The sequence below is a fragment of the Sceloporus occidentalis genome, unplaced genomic scaffold, assembly GCF_023333645.1.
Source record: "Sceloporus occidentalis isolate IW3139 unplaced genomic scaffold, rSceOcc1.0.p SCAF_3, whole genome shotgun sequence".
Classification (NCBI taxonomy): domain Eukaryota; kingdom Metazoa; phylum Chordata; class Lepidosauria; order Squamata; family Phrynosomatidae; genus Sceloporus; species Sceloporus occidentalis.
In genome coordinates, this window is record NW_028316983.1 from 68,090,304 (window position 1) to 68,116,340 (window position 26,037).

General features: G+C 43.6%; 1 protein-coding gene across 1 annotated transcript; it reads left to right on the forward strand.

Annotated features, from left to right (window-relative positions):
* Positions 1-592: 592 nt before the first annotated feature.
* Positions 593-24,202, forward strand: LOC149316133 (glutathione S-transferase Mu 1-like). The gene is made up of 8 exons (XM_089514865.1): positions 593-656; positions 6,345-6,420; positions 14,172-14,236; positions 18,548-18,629; positions 18,749-18,849; positions 19,170-19,265; positions 19,374-19,484; positions 23,954-24,202. The coding sequence occupies exons 1-8, from the start codon at positions 621-623 to the stop codon at positions 24,047-24,049; spliced, it is 663 nt and encodes a 220-aa protein (XP_089370991.1). The 5' UTR covers positions 593-620; the 3' UTR covers positions 24,050-24,202.
* The last annotated feature ends 1,835 nt before the right edge of the window (positions 24,203-26,037 follow it).

Sequence of the window (26,037 nt, forward strand, 5' to 3'; positions counted from 1 at the left end):
GTCTTAGTTCAGATGGTAGGGAGGGCTATCTGCAGGCTGGCATCTCCCCCTTTGGTCAGCCAGTGCACTGGGACCTTGCCATCTGGGGCTCCTGCCTCCAGCAAAGGTAAAACAATGTTTTTCTAATACTGGCACTGATGGGCATGCTTTACCTCTACACCACTTAAAGTTTTCCTGATGCAAAACATGAAGACTTCTGGTGTTCTCTACCTACATAGGATCCTGTGGCTTCTCAAAGAAAGGAGTCAGGCTGGATTCCAAGGAAACATCTTCTTTGAATTGCAAATACACACTACATTTCCTTGACTGTGACGATCTATCAGTGACCCCATGGCCAAAAAAGGGGTAAGGGCCAGCCTGCAGATTGCCCTCCCTACTATCTGAACTAAGAGCAGAACTAAGGGCTGGAAAGGCTGGAAGGCCAGAAGGGGAGGCTCCGATGGAGGCTGGGCTGGAGGAGGGAGGTGGCCCAGGGCCAGTCCGGGGGAGATCGAGGCCAGACCAGACTCCTTCCCCGCCTTCTGCTGGGAGGCAACTCTCCCGGACCAGTTTAAAAGCGCCGATCTCGCCTTCTGAAGCCCTTCCAGCCAAAGGAGGCCGAGGATCGCCAAGCCAAGAGGATGGGAGTCACACTGGGCTACTGGGACATCAGAGGGGTAAGTCGAGGGCTGCATCCACATTGGAGAAATAACCGAGTTTGGCTCCGCTTTAACTCTTTGTAGCCTTGAGCCAGAAAAGAGTTAAAGCGGTGCCAAACCTGGTTATTTCACCAGTGTGGATGCAGCCAGAAAGTGTTTCTCTCTGGGGTGCCTCCAAGTTCTTTCTGAGGCTAAAATATCCTGGGGCTTTGTCGGCAAGTTTCTTCAGAGGGAGTTTTTGCCCTTGCCTTTCCCTGAGGCTGAGAGAGTGCCACTGGCCCAAGGTCACCCAATGGGTTTCCATGGTCCAGCTGGGATTCGAACCCAGGTCTCCAGAGCCCTAGTCCACAACTCAAAAGCACTACAGAAATGTTGTGCGATATTTCTTGGGATCTTAGCGTTGGAAGAGACCGCAAGGGCCATCCAGTCCAACCCCTTTCTGCCATGCAGGAACTCTCCGTCAAAGCATCCCAGACAGATAGCCATCCAGCCTTTGTTTAAAGACTTCCAAAGAAGGAGACTCCACTGCACTCTGAGGAATAAGTGTCTACCACTGTCGAACAGCCCTTACTATCAGGAATTTCCTCCTGATATTGAATGGAATCTCTTTTTTCTGGAGCTTGCATCCATTGCTCCAGGTCCTAGTCTCTGGAGCAGCAGAAAACAAGCTTGCTCCCTCCTCAATATGACATCCCTTCAAGTATTTAAACAGGGCTATCATATGACCTCTTAACCTTCCTTCTCCAGGCTAAACATCCCCAGCTCCCTGAGATTTTCCTCATAAGACATGTTTTCCAGACCCTTCACCATTTTAGTCACCCTCCTTTGGACACGCTCCAGTTTTTCAATGTCCTTTTTGAATTGTGGTGCCCAGAACTGGACACAATATTCCAGGTGGGGCCTGACCAGAGCATAATAGAGTGGCACTATCACTTCCCTTGATCTAGACACTCTACTTCTAGTGATGCAGCCTAAACTAGCATTGGCCGTTTTAGCTGCCGCATCGCACTGTTGACTCATGTTCAACTTGTGGTCTACTTGCACTCCTAGATCCCTTTCACATGTAGTCTCGTTCAACCAGGTGTCCCCCATCCTATATCTGTGCATTTCATTTTCTACCCTCAAAGTGTGGTTTGAGCGTCGGATAATAACTCTGGAGACCAGAGTTCGAATCTCAGCTTGGCCACATAGACTTGCTTGGTGACTATGGACAAGTCACACTGTCTCAACCTCAGAGGACTTGTAAGGGCAAACTCCATCTAAAGAAAGCTGCGAAGAAAATCCCATGATAGGTTGGGGTTGCCATAAATCAGAAATTACTTTATTTATATATTTATTTCAAAGATATAACCATGTTAGTCTGTAGAATTAGTACATAGAGAGATCTTGTAGCACCTTTGAGACTCACTGAAACAAAGAAATTGGCAACATGAGCTTTCATAGACTTCAGATGCATCTGAGGAAATGTTGGCTGAAGTTTGGGAAAGCTCATGCTGCCAACTTCTTTCTTTCAGTGAGTCACAAAGGAGCTACAAGATCTCTCGATACATTTATTTGTTTTGTTCTGTTTCTATCCTGCCTTTCTCCCAAAAAGGGACCCAAAGAGGCTCACTTGAAAGCACACAACAACAAAACAACCTTTCTACCATCTGGTTTGATGTGCCAGGCAGGGCCAGCTATTAGCATTGCATGCTAGTACTTATACAAGAACAGAGCCAGTGGTGGTGTTGTGGTTTGAGTGTTAGACTCTAGAGAGCAGGGACTGATTCCTTGCAAAGGCCATGACACCCACTGAGTGACCTTGGGCAAGTCACACTCTCTCAGCCTCAGGGGGAGCAAGGCAAGGGCAAACCTCCTCTGGAGAAATCTTGCCAAAAAAGCCCAGGATAGGCAAGACTTGAAGGGACACAACATGTTACAAGAACTCAAAAGGCTAAGATTGGGAAGACCAGCTAAAGAGGAAAGATATCCAACAACTGAGCAATGAAGTTAGAATCGTCCAAGCCATTGTATTCCCTATGGGACATACTAAAACAAATAACAGTACTTGCCCATATGGAAACCATACTTGCCCACAGAGGATCATTGGAGAAACTTGCCCATAGAGAATATAGAGGCTGGGTTGCTAAACCATTCAACACCAAAAAACAAAACAAAACAAAAACAAACAAACAAAAAAAGAATTTATAAATGATCCTCTATGGGCAAGTTTTGAGATGTGATGCTGGAGGAGAGAAATGAGGAGTCCATGGACAGCCAAAAAGAGAATCAAATGGGTCCTTGAACAGATCAAGCAAGAACTCTCCCTGGAAGAAACCTTCAAGTTAGGAAGAAGGAGCAAGCCCAGGCCCGGGGGGACGGGGAGCAGGGGGCTCCTTGGGCCTGGCCTGGAGTTCTCCTCTGAGGGTCAAGGGCTAGGGTCCATTTCCACCTTCTGTCCACGAGGAATTCCAAAATGCCCTCCATTTGGAGCAGGACTATGGATTTATATTCATAGGAGTGTTTTTGCCTTTTCTTTGGTCATCTCCTTTATTTGTCTCAGATGTCCTCCATCTTGTGGGGCTTTGTCCTCATTTGCAGTGAGGACATATGCTCACCCTGCTCAGGGACTCACAGATACCTCAAAAGACCCAATGGTGCTTTGCTTTCGAGGCCTCTCTTATAGGCTCTACTTGGTATGTTTATTTGGCATAAGTCCCAGTTTATTTATTTCTACTCTGCAAGTAGCCAGATCCCCTTTCCAAAGTGGTGTGTATGTGTATGTGTGTGTATGTGGAGGGGAGGTCTGCCTCCAGCCAATCCAGGCCCTAGGATCCTTTGACGCCTCTCTTTTGCTGCATCCTGGCCTCAGCCCTTTGCCGTGGAGTTGAGAAGAAGAGAAGTAACACACCAAAGAATAGAAAACACATCAAGTGGTAGCTATGTTGGACATATGGCAAAGTACAATAAACATCCCAAATCCCCAAAACGGGGATGCCTTTATAGGACCAATCAAAATGCACAAAATACATATTACAAGCTTTGGAAGCTCCACTGGCTTCTTCATCAGCAAAGGAAAAGTTTCCTGGGAAAGGATACATAATGGAGAGTGACTGGTGCAGGATAGTATCCCCTAGTAGTGCCAGATTGGGAGCCATGTAATGCCTCTGGATGGGACTGCAACTCCCTTCATTCCTCCTCATGGACTCTGCTGATGGGAGCTTATGGCACAATACCAATTGTTAGATTTTTAAGAAGCAGCAACATCATTTACTCTTTTGACTACAGCAGACTAACATGTCTACATCATGGAAACTGGTTTATGCAGCTTACTTTCTTACCTATCTATGTTCCATTTCAACTAATGCACATAGTTGTGCTTGCACAGTTATAGAAGATTTTCTCTGATGAATAAGACTGTTGAAGGAATGGTGGAAGTTCAAATACATTTATTTATTTCATTTATGTCCTGCTTTTCTCCCATACAAATACACGAAGAAGCTCATGCCATACATTAAAACATTACAGCTAAAAGCAGTTTGAAACACTAAAATTTTGAAAGTGTTAAAACAATCCACTTAAAAACTTTAAAGGAAAACAGTTAAAAGTGCATTAGAGCCTCCCCACTGCACTACCAAAAGCAGTTAAAAGCTGAAGCCATGTTTAAATAAGAAGGCCTTGGTCTATTTGCAAAAAGAGAGCAGAGAGGAGGCCAACTCATCCTCTCTTGGCAAAGTAGTCCATAGACTGGGAGCAAAAAACCTAGAGAAGGTTACACCCACCGCCAGCTTCATCCATCCAGGACACTGTAATGCGGGCTGGGTTGCATGTCCTGGATCAATTGTAGTTTTTTTATTTACTAACCTGGCATTGAGCAACAGCATTTTGAGCCCAGAGGTTCTGTTGTTAGGGCTGTCCAGGCTATTTGAAGTAGGGGACAGTTTGAGCAACCATTATCCTGTGGCCTTCCTCTCTCTCAAAATAAAACAAATGTCTCTCCATGCAATCTCTCTCTCCACCCTTTACTACACCAATGCTTGCTTCCTGGCTTGCTCTCCTTCTCAGCTCTCTATGAGTCTACCCGCACTGCAGAAATAATCTAGTTTGACACTGCTTTAACTGCTATGGCGCAGTGCTGTGGAATCCTGGGTTTTGTAGTTTGCTGGGGCATCAGAGATCTCTGAAAGAGAAGGCTAAGTGGCTCACAAAACTACAACCCCCAGGATTCCATAGCACTGAGCCATGGCAGTTAAAGTTGTGTCAAACTGGATTATTTCTCCAGTGTGGATGCAGCCTAAAAGAGATGTATCTGCTAGCAGGTCACATTGCTAAAGGTCAAATGTAATAAGAATCTCTTCAGCCTTCCCAAAAGGAGGACTAGTCCTCTCCCTCACCCCAGTCCTTTAGTGGGTCCCCCAAAGGGGCAACTCACATATACATATACATATACTTTTACATATACATATACATATACATGCATGTATACAAACGTGTGAACACTGGGATGGATGTGGACAGCCTACAGCTGATTTCCATCCTGTCTGAGGAATGCTGATTGAAAAAGCATGGAGGACATTTGGCTGTGAGGAAGAGCATTGGAGCTGTCCACCATACACATAGTATGCCACATGTATGGGTTTTGCACCCCTGCTGTAAATTAATGCTACAGAAAAAGTTTGCATTTGTCTGATGGGTTACATGATAGGATTATATCATGATGGGGGATAAACCTAGTTGGCCCCCAGCTCAGTTCAGGCATCCTCCTTTGCTCTCCTTTGTTATTACTGTGACAAAGGCATTAGAAGCATTTCACTTTCAGATTCACTTCACGTAACCAAGATGTCATTTGTACTTAATCCTAGTGATGGTTTGGTTGGACCAAAGTAACATTCACTAAACATCGTCTGAAGTTTTCTTATTTCAGACAGACTATAGTTAGAAACCTATGACAAGCTGTGGCTCAGAAAAAGAAGTAAAAACTCACCTGAGAAGGGGGGTAGGGTAAGGTTTTCCCCTTCTGTAACAGTGGAGTGTGTCTTGTTCTTGTGTTGTACTCCCAGCAATGTGGAATATGAGGTGAGATTCAGTGGTAATTACTTTTGGTACAGTAACTGCCAATCTGAACTTCTTGTTGCTGTGTGCCTTCAAGTCATTTCCAATTTATAGCATACCTAAGGTGAACCTATCATCAGTTACCTTGGCAAGATTTCTGCAGAAGAGGTTTGCCTTTGCCTTCCTCTGAGGCTGAGAGAGTGTGGCTTGCCCAAAGTGGGTTTCCATGGCCAAACAGGGATTCAAACCCTGATCTCCCAGGGTCCAATGCTCAAACCACTATGTCAATGCTCAAACCAGTTCTTGATCTGGGCTGCTGCTGTATGCTTTAAAGTCATTTCCAATTTATTGTGACCCTAAGGTGAACCTGTCATGGGGGTTTCTTGAGGTTTCTGAACAGAGGGGATTGGCAGCTCTACTGTACTTGTACATTAGAATACTCCGGCTAGATCAAAGAGGCCTGTTTAGTCCAGTATTCAGTTCCCACAAAGGCCAACTAGATGTCCCAATGCAAAGTCCACAAGAAGGACATAAGAGCTAAAACAACCCTTGCACTGCTACTTGTGTCCCTGCGCCATGTCTCCTTAAAACTATACTGTCTCTCCTAATGGAAGCAATCTATAGTAACTGGCTAGTAGTCTCTCCCATTAATTCTTTCCCTTTGTTTTCTTGCAGTTTGCCCATGCAATCCGGTTGCTTCTAGAATATACAGAAACACCATATGAAGACAAACAGTATGTTGCTGGACCAGGTAAGAAACTATGAGGACCTCTAGGGTCAAAGACAGTAAAATTACCAAATGCTGGGGAGAGGCAAGGGGTGGACGGAACTGCCTTCAAGTTTGGCTTCTCAGCAATGTTTGCCTGAAACAGTGTTATATTGCATTAAGCATTTCCTGACCTGACAAGGGAGTTCTGCAATCCTAGAGATTAAATATTTATGGCCTATAAGGTACCAGATCCTGTCCGAGTTTTGAAGCTAAACAGGGTCAGCTCTGGTTAGTACTTGAATGGGAGACTGCCAGTAAAAACAAAGTGCTGTAGGAAGGACTTGGCAAAACCATTTCTGACTATTCCTTAACTAAGAAAATCCAATGAAATTTACAAGGTAAATACAAGTAAGAGCAAGTAAGACTTTCTGCTCCTTCAGGCCCACCTCCTACTTGCATTCGACTCAGATGGCCTGAGCTGGCAATACTTTCACACTGCTTTAACACCTCAGAAAGAGAGCCAGCTACACCTCTTTCTTTTTTTTCTCCTGTCTCTACCATTGTCTCACCTTCTCCTGTTGATCACTGGGTAGTGAATCCCATCTTTCCCATGGCTCCTCACATTTCTTCTAACCTGCTCCCCATTCGGCCTCTCCCTGTCTCCCTGCTTCCATTCCTCTGTTCCCTCTGGAACTGTCGCTCTGCTGCCCCTAAAGCAGCTGCAATTCATGACCTTTTTCTCTCCAAATCCTTTAATCTCCTTGCTCTCACAGAAACCTGGCTCCCAGCCCATGATACTGCTACCTCCACTGCCCTTTCTCTTGGTGGTCTCTCCTTCACCCACACTAGCCGCCCTGAGGGTCGAGGAGGAGGGGTTGGTATCTTGCTATCTAACTCCTGCCAGTTCCAAGTTCTACCTTTCCCCCCCAGCTATCATTTCTCTTCTTTTGAGTTTCATCCTATTAGACTCTTTTCTCCTCTACAGCTCCGGGTTGCAGTTATCTATCGCCCTCCTGGTTCTGCCACCCAGTTCCTCTCAGACTTTGAATCATGGCTGACATTCTTCCTTTCAGATTCAGTCCCCACTTTGATCCTAGGTGACTTTAATATCCACGTTGACGATTCCAATAACCCTACAACACCTCGCTTTAACTCTCTGCTAGCTTCTTTTGGCCTCCAACCACATTCCAACTCTTCAACTCATTCTCTTGGTCACTGTCTTGACCTAATTCTTGCTGCAAACTGCGCCATTTCTGACTACCTGGCACTTGACTTTCCACTATCTGATCATCACTTAATCTCCTTTGCTCTCGCTTATACTCCACCTCCTCGTCATACTGTTCAACGCCATTTTCATAACCTTCAATCTGTTGACTCTAACCATCTTGGTCTGACCCTGGATTCATCTCTCTCTTCCCTAAATCTCAGGGATTCTGCTGATTCAGCAATGTCTTTATTTAACTCCACTCTTTCCTCGACTCTTGACCATTTTGCCCCTGTCTCTGTACGCACTTCTTCCTCTAAGACTAGGCCTCAGCCCTGGCTTACTCCCATCGTTAGGTTTCTCTGGTCCTGCTCTAGAGCGGCTGAACGTCTTTGGAGAAAGTCCAAACAGCGGCCTGATTTTATCCATTTCAAATTTGTTCTTTCTTCCTTCTCATGCGCCCTCTCTATGGCAAAACAGAATTATTACAAATCATTGATCTCCGCCAATGAGAGGTGCCCGCAGCGCTTGTTCTCCACCTTCAACACGTTGCTTAAACCTCCCTCTCCTCCTGTCTCTTCATCATTCTCTCCTAATGACTTTGCTAATTATTTCATCTCTAAGATTTCCACTATTCGCTCTGAGATAGTCCCCCCGATTCTTCTTCTGCTCTTAATCTTCTATCGCCCTCGTCTAACAAATTTTCTGTGTTTCCTCCTGCCTCTTTGGATGAACTCTCTACACTTCTGAACTCTTCCAAACCTGCAACCTGTTCTCTTGATCCAATTCCTACTCGTCTTCTAATCTCTATAGCTCCCTCCTTTCTGCCCTCGCTTCTCCATATCTTCAATCTCTCTCTCTCTACAGGCTCCTTCCCTTCGGACTTCAAACATGCTCTCATTTCCCCAATTCTGAAAAAAACCGTCTCTTGACCCCTCCTCTTTGTCTAGCTATCGTCTGATTTCTCTTCTTCCCTTTCTTTCTAAGGTTTTGGAACAGGTTGTTTCTTCGCACTGTCTTAAGTTTCTTGAAGCCAACTCCATCCTCGATCCCTTTCAGTCTGGTTTCCGCCCAAGGCAGGGCTCTGTTCTGGGTCCCCTTCTGTTTTCTCTCTACACATTGTCCTTAGGAAAACTCATTAGCTCTCTTGGCTTTTCCTACCATCTATACGCCGATGACACCCAATTGTATCTTTCCGCCCCTGACCTTTCTCCAAGCCTTGAACAGCAAGTTTCGTCTTGCCTCACAGCTGTCTCGCAGTGGATGCGCCATCGGCGTTTGAAGCTCAACATGTCTAAGACAGAGCTTCTTGTCTTTCCTCCTAAGCCCACCCTTCAACACTCCTTTTCTGTCTCTGTGGACAACATTTCTATTCAACCAGTCCAGCAAGCCCGCAGTCTTGGTTTCATCTTTGATTCTTCTCTGTCGTGTATCCCTCAGATCCAGACCACAACCAAGGCTTGTAGATTCCTTTTGTACAATATTGCTAAAATCCGACCATATCTTTCCACCTCTACTGTCAAGATCCTGGTCCATGCCCTAGTGGTCTCACGCCTGGATTACTGTAACGTCCTCCTGGCTGGGCTTCCTCTTTCTCACCTCCGTCCTTTAATCTCTGTCCAGCATTCAGCTGCATGCATTATCACTTCCACCCACCGCTGTGACCATATCTCTCCTGTGTTTGCATCCCTTCACTGGCTCCCCCTCCCTTTCCGCATTCAGTATAAGCTCCTGCTGTCGACGTTTAAAACCCTCCATGGGCTGGCCCCTCCTTACTTATCAGACCTTCTTTCTCCTCACCTTTCCACTCAGGCCCTCCATTCTGGTAGTCAAGGTCTGCTGTCCCAGCCCAGGATTTCCTCTGCCCCATCTCGGATTTGCCCCTTTTCACTTGCTGCCCCTCACTCCTGGAACCTTCTTCTCCTGCGAGCAAGGGCCATCACTTCTTTAACCAGCTTCAAAACAGAGTTGAAGACCATCCTGTTCAGAGAAGCGTTCCCAGGCATTGCATAATTGTTGCTTGCTATTTGATGTTCTTTCGATGCCTGTTTTATCGAACCATTTCCTGTATTGCTATGTACTTTATATGTATTAGCGTACTAGCCCCACCACCTTTCCCTTTTCCTTTTATGTCATGTCTTTTTAGATTGTAAGCCTGAGGGCAGGGAACCATCTAATTAAAAAGATTGTATGTACAACGCTGTGTAAATTTACAGCGCTTTATAAATAAAGGTTAATAATAATAATAATAATAATAATAATAATAATGTCACCATAAATTGACAAGCAACTAGAAGACACATAAACATTCATACAAAATTTAGTTGATCCATAGGTTCACCACCTCCCTAAAGGAATGCACTTTCTATTTTTTTAAAATAGGAATTTTTAAAAAGGAAAGCATGAAGATTTACTGTTTCAAGAGACTGTATTTAATTAGATAAACCTAATTTAATGCAAGTGTCATTTACAAGATCCCTCCTTCTTACTAATGACTTAAACATGTATGTAGAAGGACAATGCTAATGCTTTTTCCTCTTGATTTGAAGTGGCTAAAAGACAAGCCTTTGTTATATATAAAGTCTGATGCACCTCTCATATGAAACTGGACAGACAGTGTGGCATATTGGTTAGAAGATTTGGCTTAGAGTTGGAAGATCTGGGTTCTACATGTTAGGAAGTATCAAATTAGGGGGATTTAATTAGCTCAAATTTACAAGAGGCGTGTCCTAACAACGCACGCAGCGGATCGGGTCCCTATGTGTATACCAGAGGTCATCTAGTCCAACCCCAAGAAACAGAGACTCCAATGCCAATGAGTTGCTGAACATTTATTAAAGCCACACAGCAAAAGGAATCACACACGCACACACACATTCAATGCTAAAGCAAGGGAGGGGAAGAGTTTGGGGTTAAAGGAGAAAGGATAGAGGCACCGTTGAAATAATTACCTTAGGAGTCTTCTCCAAGCGACGGATGTGATGGATGTTGGAAGGTGGACACGGCCGCGGGGAGCGGGGAAAGCAAGCGGCGACCGCGGAGGCGAGGAGCTAAGTTCCAGCGGGCTAAGCTAACAAGAGGCCCGAAAGAGACAGTGGGCTTTGGCTTGCTCAATTGATTTCAGCGGGGCACGGTGCCCAAGAGAGCTCTGGAGCAGTTGCTACACAGAGTTTGAGGTTTGGAACTTCAGCTCACAAGCCCAAAGGAGGGCTGAAATCTGGGTCTTATTTATACTGCGAAACATATCCTCAGGCTATAGCTACCTGCGGAACAAAGGTCTTAATGTCTTATCTTTGTCTAGGACTACAGCTAAACAATAGATACACAAAAAGGGTCTGCCATTTCTTTGAGAGAGGACCACTATCTAGATGGCTGAGTACTTAATGCCATCAATAGGTGAGGAAAACTTCTTCTGTCCACATTCTTTAGGTTGCCGGTGAAACTGGAAGGGCGACTCCCAGAACTGGTTCCGAAAGGTCTAAATCTACCCTTTGCTATAGCCATGCCTTGCCAGGCTGCCTGGCTATGTGGTCAGCTCGCTTTTAGGGTAATGGCGGCTGCGATGGGGTCAATCAGGGGTCATGATTTTTGATCACTTGGTACCCCAAATTTATATAAATCCAAACTCGATAACATACATCCCATTATCCATTAAACTCACTTGGAGAACTAGGGCCAATCTCCATAATCTAACCTTGCAGGGTTGTGTTATAGGGTAAAGGGGAGAGGAAGAGGAGAGGGAAAATATGTGCTACTTTTATGTCAGTTAGGTGGGAAAGAACTATAAACAATAAAATAAATCTTTGAAACTCGTAATCTGATAGCTCCTCAACCAGATTATTCAGGCCATGCATGTGGCACTCCAGATGTTTTCAGATTGCAACTGCAGTTCCTAGCATCCTTGACCATTTAATGTGCTCGTTTGGGTTTATGGAAGCTATAGTTCAACAACAACAAATGGACCACCGCCTGATTTAGACATTGTGTCCCTTAAAACAAACAACATTTTCAGTATCATAAATCAGGGAACAAATCTTCAGCACTATTGGTAATTATTTTCCTCCAGGAAACAAGACCTGCAGGGGAACAAGTCCTGCCCCATTCCCATTCCCTTTCCCCTAGGTACATATAGGGTTGCTGCTATCCCTCTTCCACAATGATCTCTAAGCCTCCACCCCATTTCGTTGCTGACAGAAATGATACAAAATATTTTGAACAAGAATGATGCCCCTGAATAGTTGGAACAATTCCCTATTTTCTTTTTTTGTCTTGTTTACTGTGCTTGTATCCATTCTGTATGGAAGTGATAGGACAGCAGAGAAAGCAATGGCATCTCAAGAACAATTTGACCCATCTAGGAATGATTCATGTGGGTCCCAACATTATATAATTGGAATATAATTAATAATAATATAATCTATTTATATTCCGCCTTTTCCTGAAGGAATCAAAGCGGATTACAACAGAAACAATAATAAAACAATTTACAATATTACAACATAGAATAAAAATACAAAATATAAGTAATAGTCACATTATACTATACTATGGAAAGAAGAGGAGTAACTCCTGACATGTAATCATTAGCTCTGATCTTCTAGATTAGAGCTGGGTAGAAGGTGCACAGCAGACCATGAATGGGCCACTCACTGGTTTCTGATTCATCATCCAGTGCATGCTGATGGCTTGCAAAAAACACCAGGCTAGACAACCATCAACTGATCCAGATGGAGAAAAAAAATGAACAGAACAGGTGTCCCATTATAACCACTTGGACTTCAGGAATAAAGAAGAGATGGGAAACCGTTTTTTTATTTCCTATAAAGGGCCACACAGGGACAAATTAAGTAGGAGCCATACAAAATAAGATAAATCAAATAGAATATGAACTGGAAGCTTAAACTGTTGAGCATCTGCCTGGCATCCAGCTTAAAGTTAACATCATTACCTTTCCGGCTACTGCTATCTCTAAGATTTAAAGTTTAAAACCATGCACAGGACTTACATTTCATAAGTTGTAAACAAGCTATGCTAATGCAAGTATTACATCAGTAAATCTAAGAACGGCATTGCTACATCCAGTACAAAATGAGATATGGCTACTGATAGGGTGAGGCAGGATCAAATGAGAGTTAAGATTTATAACACCCAAAGTCAAATGTATATGTTTGGTTAAATCAAGATTACACTGATAAAATGCAAGCAGGTAACATTTTGCTTCAACTTGCTCATTGTATACAGAATGCAGTCTTACTTTTATATAAAAGGAAAGACAAGGTCTGAGCCTGATGAAGCAAACCTTGAACAAATGATCCAGTAATTCTCATTTACTAGGCTATTTTTGGTGATCAAGGAAACATCTACATACAATTACTTCATGAAAAGTATATTAGACAGTGTGTCCATTACAGACCTGTATTCTAGCAGTGAGAATATCTACTAGTAATGCCTGTGCTCTGTTTAAATATTAATACAATTAAATAAAAGAAATGCTTTCTCTTTACTTACCTAATGCTAGTGGCAAAGCTGGTATCAGTGAAGAATTAACTGTGCAGTCACAAGGCACAATAGCATAACATACCCTCCATTTGTCTCAATTTGGCAGAGACAGTTTCAGTTAATTCCCTGTCATCCCAATTTTTCAGTACTTTTAAAATGTCTCAGGGCCTGAACATACAGGCCAAAATAAAGCTGCTTTGGGTCACTTTGGAGATATGCTGTTTAAATGCTGCATATGTCCTAAGAGGCTGGAAACCATGCCAAAGCCATACCTCAGTCCTAAGGAGTGGAGTGTAGCTTTGGCACAGCTTCTGGCCTCTTAAGATGTGTGTGTCATTTAAACAGCATCCCTCAAAGTGACCCAAAGCAGCTTTATTTTGGCCTGTCTGTTCGGGCCCTCAGTTTCTTTCTCCTCTCTGCACATTCCCACTTTGTTTTCTGCTAACTTCAATTGCAGTAATCTGAGTTCAAACTGTTATAGTACAGTGGACCCTTAGTATCCCTTGGTTTGGCTGCAGGATTCCTTGTGGATACCAAAATGTAGATGATCAAGTCTGATTATATACAGTGGGGTAGTAAAACTGTGTCCTTTATATAAAATGGCAAAATCAAGGTTTGCTTTTGGGATTATTTTTTTAAAATATACATTTTCAAGCTGTGGATAGTAGAATCTATCGATTCATGGATAGAGAGCTCTGACTGTATTTTGCACTGAACTGAGTCAGCAGACGGGAGCAGAGAGGGAAAGCACTACAGAATCTTGCCCTTTCCTGTAGACTTGGGCAGACACAAACTGCTGCAGATTCTCTCTTGCTTTTCATTAAAACTTTTGCCATCTTGACCATACTCTGATGTTGCTTTGCTATACGTGTTCCAGTTTTTATTGTTGAAATATTGGACTATGGCATAATATTTATATTTATTGGAAGTACGTACCAAGATGTTCAACAGTGTTTGCTTCCAAGTTAGTTTGCAGTGTGAGGTGCTCCACTATTGGCAAAAGGAAGATGCTATAGACATAATGGAGAAAATTATCCTGGGCAGGAACAGACATGAATTTGTAATTTATTGTTTGTATCTATATTTGCAGCTCCTGATTTTGACAGAAGTCAGTGGACCGATGTGAAGGATAAACTGGGTCTGGACTTCCCAAATGTATGTAGCAACTGTAGTATCACAATTAATGTTGAATGATGGTGTGGAAGTAGAATTATTTTGCTGGTGATGATTTTGAGGTGTGTGGAAACTGCTACCAGAATCTGAAAAAGTTATTTTTTTTAACTACAGGTCTTAGAACCACCCAGTCAGGACAGTCACTGGCCATGCAGGCTGGGGGATTTTTGGAGTTTGAGTTCTAAAAGCTAAGTTTTCCAAACTTGGGTTAAATATTAGCAGCAAGTCTTTTTGTGCTTTTACAAAGAGATTCTTGCCTTATTTCAAGCTCCTAAGTGAGATATTGCTTTAAGTAGAGTTTACAGGGCCATTCAGACTACAGAAAAAAACGGGTTTGAAAGCGATTCTTGCATGTGAAGTTCATATTGGATCCGAATCCATCACAATCCATGTCGGGGCTTGCACAAGGAAATGCTCCATACACCGAGGTATCCAGATTTGGGCTAAAATCTGTCTTTTCCCAAAAGACTCAGGTTGCGCGAAATTTGAACTTGCCCTTGATCATGATCGGGACAAATTAGGGAGGGATTAGGGTCAGGGGGCAGGCAGAGGTCAGAGCATTCCCTCCCATCATCAGAAGGTAATGGGGAGGAGGAGGAGGAAAGAGCCGAATAAAGGGGAATCACTGGATGCAAAGGGTGATAGGAGAAAGGGAGAAATCAGGGGTGACTTTTGGGCTGCAGAAGGCTGTCAGAAAGAGGTGGGGGGTGGAGAAAGTGATGAAGGAGGAGGAGGAAGAGGAGGAGGAGGAGGAGAAAGGGGCTGTGGGAGGAAGGGAGCCATAGAGGGGATCCTAAAACGGCGCAGGAGGAGGAGGAGGATGAAGGAGCTGGGGGAAAGGGTCAATGGGCATCCCCAAGAAAGGAGAGGGTCTGAAGGAAGGAGGAGGAGGAGGAGGATTTCCAGGGGGAATTGGGTTGCGGGGCTACGCTGGGGCATGTAGGGAAATCAGGCTGCTTGTTCTATTTTCACTTCCTCTTGCTCCTGGATGATGATGATGATGATGATGATGATGATGATGATTATGTTAAGGAAAATGCAACATGGGATATACAGTGAATGAAATAAAACATGTATGTGAGAGTCAGGGTGACTCAGCAGAAGCAATTAAGAGCCACACAGGTGTAGAAGGTAATGTAATTAACAAGTCCTAAATGCCAAGGACAGAAATGCAAAGTGGATAATTGAACACACCTGAGAATTGTTAAGTGGTCAAGGCTGAGATGATGAAATCATTAATTCTGGGTAGTAGTGGATAGTAGTGAGGAGTTGTATTGGATAGTTTTGGAGCTGTATATAGTAGAATAAAGTAGATCTTTTATATAAGACTACTGAGTTGTCTGGTGTCTTGAGTGAAGATACAAGAGCCAGCAGGATCCTGAAGAAGTGGGAAGACTTCTGTGGAAGCAAGAGTGAGAAGTCTTGGAGAGTTTGTCAGGGTCTTCAGCCTATTCTCTGTAACTCTGCTGCTTTAGAGCAAAGCTTTAACCACTGGCCAAAACTGGTCAGCGCCGGTGCGTAACAAGGTGGTGAGTTCGAGCCAGAGGTGAAGAGCTACAACTCCCATCATCCCTGACAGATTATTATTATTATTATTATTATTATTTGTGTTATATGAGGATGCTACAGGAATGCCTGTGCTGCATTTCCATTTTATTCCCAATTGATTCCATGGGTCTACTTTAGTTGGAACTGACAGGTCACACTCTCTCAGCCTCAGTGGAAGGCAATGGCAAAGCTCCTCTAGCAGGAGGAAAAGGGTCAGGTCAGGTCAGGTCAAAGGCAGGGCACGAACGGAGCTCACATCAGGCACACACCCCTTTTCATATTTTTAAAAAATTATTTTTGACCAAATATGTGCATGATTTGTTTTCTTGAGGCAGATAGAGCAGCGCTAGCAGCTTGTGCACTTTCCCTTTCATCTGCTCCCTTCCAGCAAAGGGGAATGTTACAAATGTTGCAAAGGGCTAGACTTACAATTGGAATGTTACATTTTTTGCTTTTGCTACTGAATTCAGAGGCTGCCCTGAATTGCTTTTGGAAGAAAAGAAAAAAAAAGAATGCATGGCAATTGCATCCTTTACTAGCATTTCTGAGGTGAGGAATTTATTATTATCATTATCATTATCATTATCATTATCATTATCATTATTATTTCATGTGTAAGAGGCATTCTGGGGGGCAAGGAGAGGGGGATCCATTAGCTTGCATGGGATTGAAAACGGGGACGGGGCAGATCTGACCCAAATGCCCACATAAACACACAACACACAAAAAAGAGGTTTTAAAAAAATTGACACTTTGGGGCATTTTGTGCATGGCTCTTTAAAAAAAAGGAGGGGGGAGGACACTTCCGATGCCCCTGCAAAAACGTCACCATGATGATCGCTTGATTGACAACAGGCACCTTCACAGCAGGCACATAATGCATTCGATTTAAAATGCCCCTCTTTTTGTAGTGGGCACTTGCTAACGGAGAGATTTGGGGGAGGGCCATCTGAATCAGCCCAGTTCCTTCCAGATTTTTGATGCCAGTCTGAATAGGGCCTACATCTTATTTGAAAACTAGGATGTGAATACAATCTCAGGAAGTCATTCGCAGAAAACCTGATGTTTCTCGTGAATTTCTGGTTTCATTCTTGCAGGTCAAAATATGTGAGAAGCCAAGACCATTCAGGCATGACTTTGAAAGCTCTAGAAGACTAGGGGGGCACATTAACCGTTCAGGAGATTTTTGAGGGTTGCCTCCCTCACTGCACCTGCAGTATGTGTATATGTATATGTATGTGTGTGTGCTTGTGTAAGTGTGTGAGATTTATTTTGCCCTCAAATGCCCTCTAGGGGACATGTTTTGGGACCTTTCCAGGCACCCAAAGGGCATTTTGAGGCAAAAAAGATTTTAAAAGCTGGGAGGTTTTTTTGTTTGTTTGTTTTGCAGAATTTCATTTTGACCCCAGCGGGTCCACGAGGGCTCCAAACATGATGAAAAGGTCTGGTACACCACATAGAGATCAGTTTTTGACATTTCAGAGAGAGAAAAATGGGGAAAGTTTACATTTTTATTATCCTGGGACCCCCCAAAAATGCATTTTCATCTTTGCTTTAAAACAACAATAATCAAGGCCATTCCATAAAGTGGGAGCAATTGCGGAAAAAGTCCTCTGGGAGGTCGCCGTCAATCTGGTCTTTGTGGACAGCAACAAATTCCTCCCAGAGGATCTGAGTGCACAGGGCGGATTATACAGAAGGAGGCGATCCCTTAAGTAGGTTGGGCCCAAGCCATGGAGGGCTTTAAAGGTAATGACCAACACCTTGTACTGTGCCCAGAAACTAATAGGCAGCCAGTGGAGTGATTTCAATATAGGTGTAATATGGTCACTCCTAGTTGTTCCTGTAATCAATCTGGCTGTCATATTCTGTACCAGTTGAAGTTTTCGGACTAGGCACAAGGACAGCCCCATGTAGAGCGCAATGCAAAAATCAAGTCTTGAGGTTATCAGTGCATGTACTACAGTTTTGGGGTCACCCGGCTACAGGAAAGGGTGCAGCTGACATATCAGCCAGAGCTGATAACAGGCACTCTTGACCGTTGCATTCACCTGATTTCTCATCTGAAGCAACGAGTCGAGAAGCACCCCTAAACTGCGAACACAGTCCTTTGAGGGGAGCATGAACCCCTCTAGGACTGGAGGTTGCAGCCCGATACCTGGTTTGGGGGAACCCTACCGTAAGTACCTCCGTTTTGTCTGGATTCAGCTTGAGCTTGTTTTCCCGCATCCAGTCCATTACTGCTGCAAGATATTGATTGAGGGAGAAATGTCATATGTCATCATTGCTGATGACCGAGAATGGAGAAGTATATTTGGGTGTCATCAGCATTCTGATAACACCCCACTCCATGTCTATGGATGATTTCTCCCAGTGGCTTCATATAGATGTTGAATAACATCGGGGACAGGATGGCGCTCTGAGGGATGCCGCAATTCAGCTCTGTTTTTTAAAAGCAACTGTCCCTGAGCATCACCCTCTGGAATCTACCTGAGAGGAAGGAACGGAACCACTGCAAAGCAGTGCCTTCAAATCGTAGCTATCTCAGGCGTTCCAAGAGGATGTCATGGTCTCTTGTGTCAAATGCTGCTGAGAGGTCTAATAGCACCAGCAGGGTCACGCTTCCTCTGTTGATGCTGAGTGGAATTAATTAGGGCGACCACAACAACAACTAGTGAGGATGACCAAATATGAAAATCACTTAAAAATTCCAGCAATGCCATTAATCTTCCTCTCTTTCCCCAGCTGCCATATCTAATTGATGGTGAGACAAAGCTTACACAGAGTAATGCCATCCTGCGATACATTGCACGCAAGCACAAGATGTGTGAGTGTTCAAGCAGCCAGTGATTTTCTACAGGTTTAACACTCCAAAGTAATGTAAGGCCAAATTGGTGATGGGAGTTGGAAATATTTTTACTTTCTCTGTGTCTTGTGTTGCTACAGGTGGTGAGAGTGAAGAGGAAATAATTCGAATGGATATGCTTGAGAACCAAGTCATGGATTTACGAATGGGCCTTGCAGGAATATGCTATAACCCAGATTTTGTGAGTTATGTGGCTTGTGTTCTCCTTCTGAATGGGATAAGACTGGGAATTCAGCAAATCATTTGACATTTGACAACTGGGAGGATAAATATGCAATGAGTGTGTCAGAAGATAGCACTTATGTAAGACTTACTAAATATTCTTTGTCCCTTCCTAGGATTGAGAAGGGGACAAAATTCTGCTTGTAAAGTTGACAGAAGTGGACAGGGTTTTGTGAGAAAAGAGGAAAAGAGACTTAGGAATGCAAAATCTCTTGAGGTTTCTGAAGAGGTTAGCTGAAATTGAGCCTATGGGTGATACTCAACATCTTTTTTTTGCAGGAAAAATTGAAGCCTGAGTACATTGAACAGCTACCTGGGAAGCTTAAGCTGTTCTCCCAGTTTCTGGGGAACAGAAAATGGTTTGCTGCAAATAAGGTACAGATCTTGGGTATGGTTTATATGGAGGGCAAAATTTATATTAAGTCAATTCTTCACTTTACAATGTCTCCTTTTTTTCCTTTTTCTTTCTTTTTTAAATCTTAGATCACCTATGTCGATTTCCTTGTATATGATGGTTTGGATATGCACCGGATATTTCAGCCAAAATGCTTGGATGAATTCAAAAATCTAAAGGATTTCCTGGATCGCTTTGAGGTGAAACTTACCATGGTTTACACTTGAAATGCCAAAATGAAGGGTTGTTTGGGCATTTTCTATCAAAGGGAACTTAGTGGAATTAATGGCAAATATTCCTTTCTCCTAAGAATCTTTCCAATTTTTTTCAGCTTTCTACAATGTCACTACATATCACAATCACTAACAAACCAGATTCCACCACTTAATCTTTTGTCATGTAGTGAAGTGTTTGCAGATTGTTCTGTGTTGAGTGTAAAGCCTGATTTTGGACAATGATTCCAGGCTTCTGTTGTAGACTGCCTTATTAAGAGGAAAGCAGAACAGCCCCCAGTGTTGAAAACCCTTCTAGTAGGAATAGAAGAGTATGCTTTCAATTTGGAGTAAAAAAATACTGTAGTTGGAGGCCTACACCATTTCTTCAGAGGTCAGGACAGTTAAATATTGTATTTCTTTAAACTCAGAAGTTACTTCCAGGAGGTGTCACTAAATAATGTCTGGCATTCTATTTTATAGTTATAGATTTGTAACCTAGAGTTAGCACTATGTAATTGTTCTCTGTTCAGTAACACTGTGTAGTTACTGTGTTGTAAATGCCAGCCCCTCCCAACTTAACAACCACCTGCCACATAGAGTGAAGGCTTTCTGTTTAGCTGCAGTTTGGTGTGCAAGAAGGATTACCATTTCCAGTCCCCTCCTGGTAGCAAGTGAGGTTGCAGCAATCAGAAGCAGGACCCCTGTTGCAATTCCTTGTCACAGGCTTCCTAACTGATGGGAGGAAGCTAGAAACATAATCCTCCTTATCTTATGATTGGCAACTGAACAGACCTCCTTCACTCAGAGCCTTATCATGTGGGGGGTTTGCAGCTCAGATCCACAGTCACTCCTGTTCTAGCAACGTGAAGCATGATGTTTTTTCCCACCAGATCCAGAGTCACTCCTGTCTAGCAATGCAAATTCACATTAAAATGTGATTTTTTACCACACCTGGTTGCCCTTCCGTTGCCCTTCCAAATCGAGGGGAAAACGGAGCCAGTTCGATTCCAGACAAGTCACGTGATGTGGATTCAAGCAAAGCGTAGTGAGTGCACATTGTATTACCACACCAGAGGGTTCAACGATTCAAATCGGCACCCTCATGCATGCTCACTGGGGATCTGGACGCTGTCCTCCTTCCCTGCCCCCTCCTAAGCTGTCAATCCTTCATTGGGCTGAAGGAGCAGTCAGGGGATGATGAGATAGGTAGCAGGGGTCACTGGGGTCCAGGATCGGGCTGAAGGGGCAGTAAGGGAATGATTGGATAGGTCTCAGGGGGCCACTGGGGCCAGGATTGGGCTGAAGGAGCAGTCAGGGGGTGATGGGATAGGTCTCAGGGGGTCACTGGGTCCAGGTTCGGGATGCAGGAGCAGGCAGAGGATGATGGGATAGGTCACAGGGGGTCACTGGGGCCAGGATCGGGATGCAGGAGCAGGCAGGGGATGATGGGATGGGTGGCAGGATGACAAAGAGGATGAGATGGCATGAAGGAGGAGGAGGGGGATGAAAGAGCAGGACGCAGGGGGCCAAGGGAGGCAACATCAGAGTGATCTTACACACCAGACCAATTCGAAGTGAAATCGAAGTGAGCTTGAAAGCGAATTCTGTGAATTCACTTTTTTCCGATTTCACCAAAATTAGGAGTCACTTTGGAATCATTGCGGAAGCACCACAGAAGGACCGCCCATAGAAAGGAATCTCGTCTGATAACAAATTCACGTTATAACGTGAATTCGCATCGTTGGACCCTCAGTCACCCCGGACCAAAAAGCTCCATGTGCTAAACACCTCAGTGTGGCTGCTGGCTGTTCAGCTGGGCTAGGTGTTCATGCCAAGAGACACTCCTTAACTACAGATTTGTTACTAAGAAGCCGATGTAGGATATCAGCATATTTTAACCAAAGAACACTCTATGTTGTGCTATAATACTACATATCCAAGAGCTTCAAGGTGTCAGTGTGTGTGTGTTGTTGTTGCTGGTTTAAAGGATCTATGACAGATCCTTTATTTTGCTTTAAAATATTTGAGAAGAAGCTGGCTGTTCACCCCTGCCATAGATCATCTGAACTGAATGATAATCTCAGGAAGGAGCTGACACCACACTCCATGACAAAGAACTAAGGTGCTTTACAAACCACCTGAACACAGTGGTCTGGCAGCACCATCATTTGCGGTGCGGAGGAGCCCTAGAGGCCAAACCGTGGGGCTCCTCTGTGCTGCAAAAAAGAACCCCCAAAATGGCGCTTCTTATTGCGGCGCGCTAATGACGTCGTGAGGCGCCAATGGCACACTCGAGACGTCATTTGCGCAGCGCGACATGCGGACGCTAAACGTCTGCTACGTCAAGATGACGGCGCCCATAATAGAATGGGCACCGCCATTTTGTACGTCCTCAGGAGGTACTAGGGTTAGGGGCGTCCAGAAGGTACGTCCTGAGGACGTACTTTACACCCGTTTGTAACGGGCCTGAGTCTGGATCTTGTTTGTATGAATGAGAGACTGTGATGCCAATCATGGTTTGTTACGCTGGAAATGAACTTCCCGTCTCTCCTAATTCTGGTTTATTTTCCTGGTTTGTTGACCATTATTATGACTTGATTCTCTGTACAAGGGAACCCCTGTTTGGATTGATACAAGCCATTTTTTGTGTGTGCTAAGAACCTTATGCTGTGGGAAGCAGGGAGGGGAAAGGGAGGTGTACTGAGCCTCAACACCTGCTCCCGGCTTCAGCCTGGAACAAACATTCAGTCTAGACCTGAGTTATTTCCAGGAATATCATAGGTATGCATGTATACATGTATTTAAAACATTGAAACCCCAGTGATGTGTAGAGCAGGCCAATGCCAAAGTTTTTGATAGCTGTGTGCATTATAGATACCTTCTGTCCCACCTAGGCACATACAACATTCACAGGCAAGAATAAATAATCCCTACAATGTTCTCCCCACTGGGTGAGAACATGGAAAATTTCTGTACATTTCCCAAACAATGCCTGTGCTTCAGGAAATATTTGTTGGTGCATGAATTCACTTCGTTTTCTAAGCAGAAATACACATGATTTTTCTGTGCAGGAAATATATTTTCTTGGCAGTAATACACATGGGCTAATATTGTGTATCAGGAGATGTAGACACAATAATGGCCCATCTGACATCCCCCCGCCACCATTTCTCAGCAGCAACTACCTAAAATCAGGCATTTCCTGGTCAGTGGAGAGTGTGGGTGGAGGAGCAGTCAACATGCACCCAGCACCCAGCTATAGCCCAGGGGTGGGCAAATGGGCATCCCTGATCCACTTATGGCCCCTAGATGGTTTTTGTGGCTCCTAGGTCCCCAAGAATCATTTCCCTAAAATTCCAAAATGCCCTCTGGGAATATGAAGGGCATTTCTTCCATATTTGGAGACTCCTAGCTCCTCCAAAACAAAACAAAAAATATTTTAAATTATTTTGTTCACAAATGCCATCTAAAGCTTGTGGGTGCATTTCCATCATGTTTTGCCCTCCTAGGGCTATTTAGGGACAGAAGAGCCTTATTTTTGAAACTGCAAGTGAACAGCAAGTGGCTTCTGTATACTTCCAGGTGTTAATAAAGACTTCTCTTGGGCCGAACATGGCTGAGAAAGCCAAAACCATGATGAGAATGCTGCTATGCCATTTAGACAGTGTTTAGGGTCATTTTGGAACAACAACAACAAAAAACAAATGTCTTCTTTTTTCAGGAGCAGGTAATATAACCATCCAAAGTCTTTTGGTTGCTAATGCCCCCCCCCCCCCTTTTCAAATTTTCCATCCCTGCTATAGCTGGACACACAACTACAGGCATCTGGAGGATAATGTCACTGTTCTTTGTCTAGGAAGATAGGAAAGTATAGCCATTAATAAGGAAAATAGCTTGATGTTTGTCTACTAGTCTCCCTGCTCACCACCAATCCGGAAGTCACCAGGCTCTGGGGCTGCTGCTGCTGACAAATAGTGTTTTTTGAGAGACAGGGTTGGTCATTCTTGAGTCAGTAGTGAATTCCAACCTTCACAATGATCAAACAAGTGAGTTGCAATGGTATAAGTCTGACTTATACCATAGTAATTCAGCAGCTGGATGCTTGCAAACAAGAAATGTCTGCAGAAAACAGGTGCAGAAAAACACTTTCTGTGCAGAAACATACATTTCCACATTGAAAAAAACATGTGTATTTCTGTGCAGGCAAATACTTCCTTGGGTGCAAAGAATCTCATGGTAGCCTCATAGCTGCCTATGTGGTATCCTGAAGATCAAGAAGCCCCCTCCTCAGCTGATCTAGATAACACATAGCTGCTTCCCAGCCCCACGCAACCCTTCAGAATCACATACTAAACAAGCAGTTAAAAGTTTCCTCCAGGATTCTAGTACAGATGGTTGGAACATGTAACAATAGTGGAGTCTAATACGGATACTTCTGCTGGTTTTCCCTGCAGGCGCTGGAAAAGATTTCTGCCTACATGAAATCTGGCCGTTTCATGAGAACTCCCATCTTTTGGAGAATTGCCCAGTGGAGCAATAAGAAAGAGTAGAAGGAACCAGGAATCTCGCTGGTGTTGGCCAACAATGGCATCGCTCTTATTGTATCTGTGAGGAATCTTGAATTGCTCATGCACCTTCATGCTTTAGAACATTGTCACACAGTAGCTGTAATATCAAAAATACATTCTAAAGCACAGGATAATAAAGACTGTTGATTACTTAAAAATTGCCTTGGCTATTTAGTTCTTGGCTATAACCACACAGTCCCCTTGGGTAATATTTCTGTTTTCCCCCACTTTAAAGTTGGATCAAATGCTTCTTGCAAAGCTAGGCTAATGGCCTGCTAATATAAGGGATTCTGTGTCCCTGCAAGTGTTGATGGACTGTAACTCCCAGCAGCCTTAGTCAACATAGCTAGGTTGTACAGTGCATGGAATTGCAGTTCAAGAAGATTTGGAGGCCACGTTATTCCCACCCTGTTCTATAGAAAACAATTTAAATGTTTGCATGTGATCAGAAAGCACAAAATCACAAGATCATGTAATACAAAGACACATGCATGTGCACCCTGCAGCACTGTTTGCTCGATAATGGGAAGGCAGAGTTAGGCAACCTCATGTCTTCCAGATTTTGTCAAGTATGATTCCCATAGTCCCTAAGCATTGACCTTGTACTGCCTTCTTTTTGCCAATCCAGGATCTGTGACTGTGGGAGTGACCATTGCAAGATGAAGCAGCTTTAGCTTGTGTGACTGGGAAATACGAAAGAGATCCTCCTGATCCTTACAGATGAGGATTCTTTGTGTCATCAGTGAAAGTGTTCCCTTGCAGCTTTTTACTTGTTCTGTAATATTCCAGCAGGGTAGTCTCTCAAGAGAGAGATGCAGTGCAAGAGAGGGGATATGGCAGTGTGTGAGCAGGTGTGCTTGGAATCTAGAAATAAAATCTATAAATAGTCTCCAGTTATCATTCTCACTGCACAATTATAGAAAAGCCTTTGCCATAGCAATGCTATGAGGAAGGAGCTTCTTTGGATTGCTAAGAAAATTCCTACAACCAAATGATAGCTTTATGCAGAGTGCTGAACTTCTTTTATCTGCCTTACAGCCTTTTAATTTTCCTTGGGAGAGAATTTTTGTAGTCTTTTTGCACTCTCCTCCCACCAAAAGGCATTTCCCTATTGCCAGAAAGAAAATGGGGGTGTGGGACAGAGAATTGCACCTTCAGAAACTTCTAGGGGGTATAACTCTTCTTAAATGTTATTTGCAGCTAGAACTAATTTAATAAAAAAGGGGAACTGAGACCCAGGGAACTCAGAAAATCTGGTTATGTTTATCCTTTAGCATGCAGGATTGCAGTGTGTGAGAGGTAACTGCATGTTTCCTCCTATGGATAAAATACAGGCAAATAATAGAATCTTAGTGATGGAAGTGACCACAAGGACCTTCTGGTCTGAACCCTTGAGAATACTCAACTGAAGTCCTCATGAAAGGTGCCCATCTACCCTCTATTTAAAGAGCTCCAAAGGTGAGGTTTTGCCACCCTCTAATTTAATCTATTCCACTTTTGAACATCTCTTACAACAGCAATAAGGGTTCGTAGTTTAAGCAGAATCTATTTTCTTGTAATTTGAACCCATTGGTTTGTATCCTAGTCTCTGGAACAGCAGAAAAGAAGCTGGCTCCATCTTCTACATGACATCTCTTCAGACTTTTGAAGATAGTTATCATGTTACCTCTCAGTCTTATCTTCTCCAAGCCAACATATCCAGATCCCCAATTTGTTCTTTGTAATGCTTGGTTTGCAGTTGTTTGATCGTCTTATTTACAGCTTCCTGGAATGTGTATGCAGCACCATATTTAATTATGGATGATATCACACGGGAGGAATGTTTCCCAATTTCGGGGAAAAAAAAGAAAGTAGGGCCAAGTCGAAAATGAACGCTATTACGCGAATGGTTGTCAAACACACAGAACACAGAGCCCAACCCAAAGCCAAAGTAGTGCAAATGCAAAAGAAGTTATATGAGTATGTAGCGT

Bases quoted from the DNA above. Each gene is read 5' to 3' on its own strand.
- LOC149316133 (XM_089514865.1), top strand. From the start codon at position 621: ATGGGAGTCACACTGGGCTACTGGGACATCAGAGGG. The intron at 6,421-14,171 runs GTAAGAAACTAT...CTATATTTGCAG, and splicing joins ACAGTATGTTGCTGGACCAG to CTCCTGATTTTGACAGAAGT. The intron at 18,630-18,748 runs GTGAGTGTTCAA...GTGTTGCTACAG, and splicing joins TGCACGCAAGCACAAGATGT to GTGGTGAGAGTGAAGAGGAA.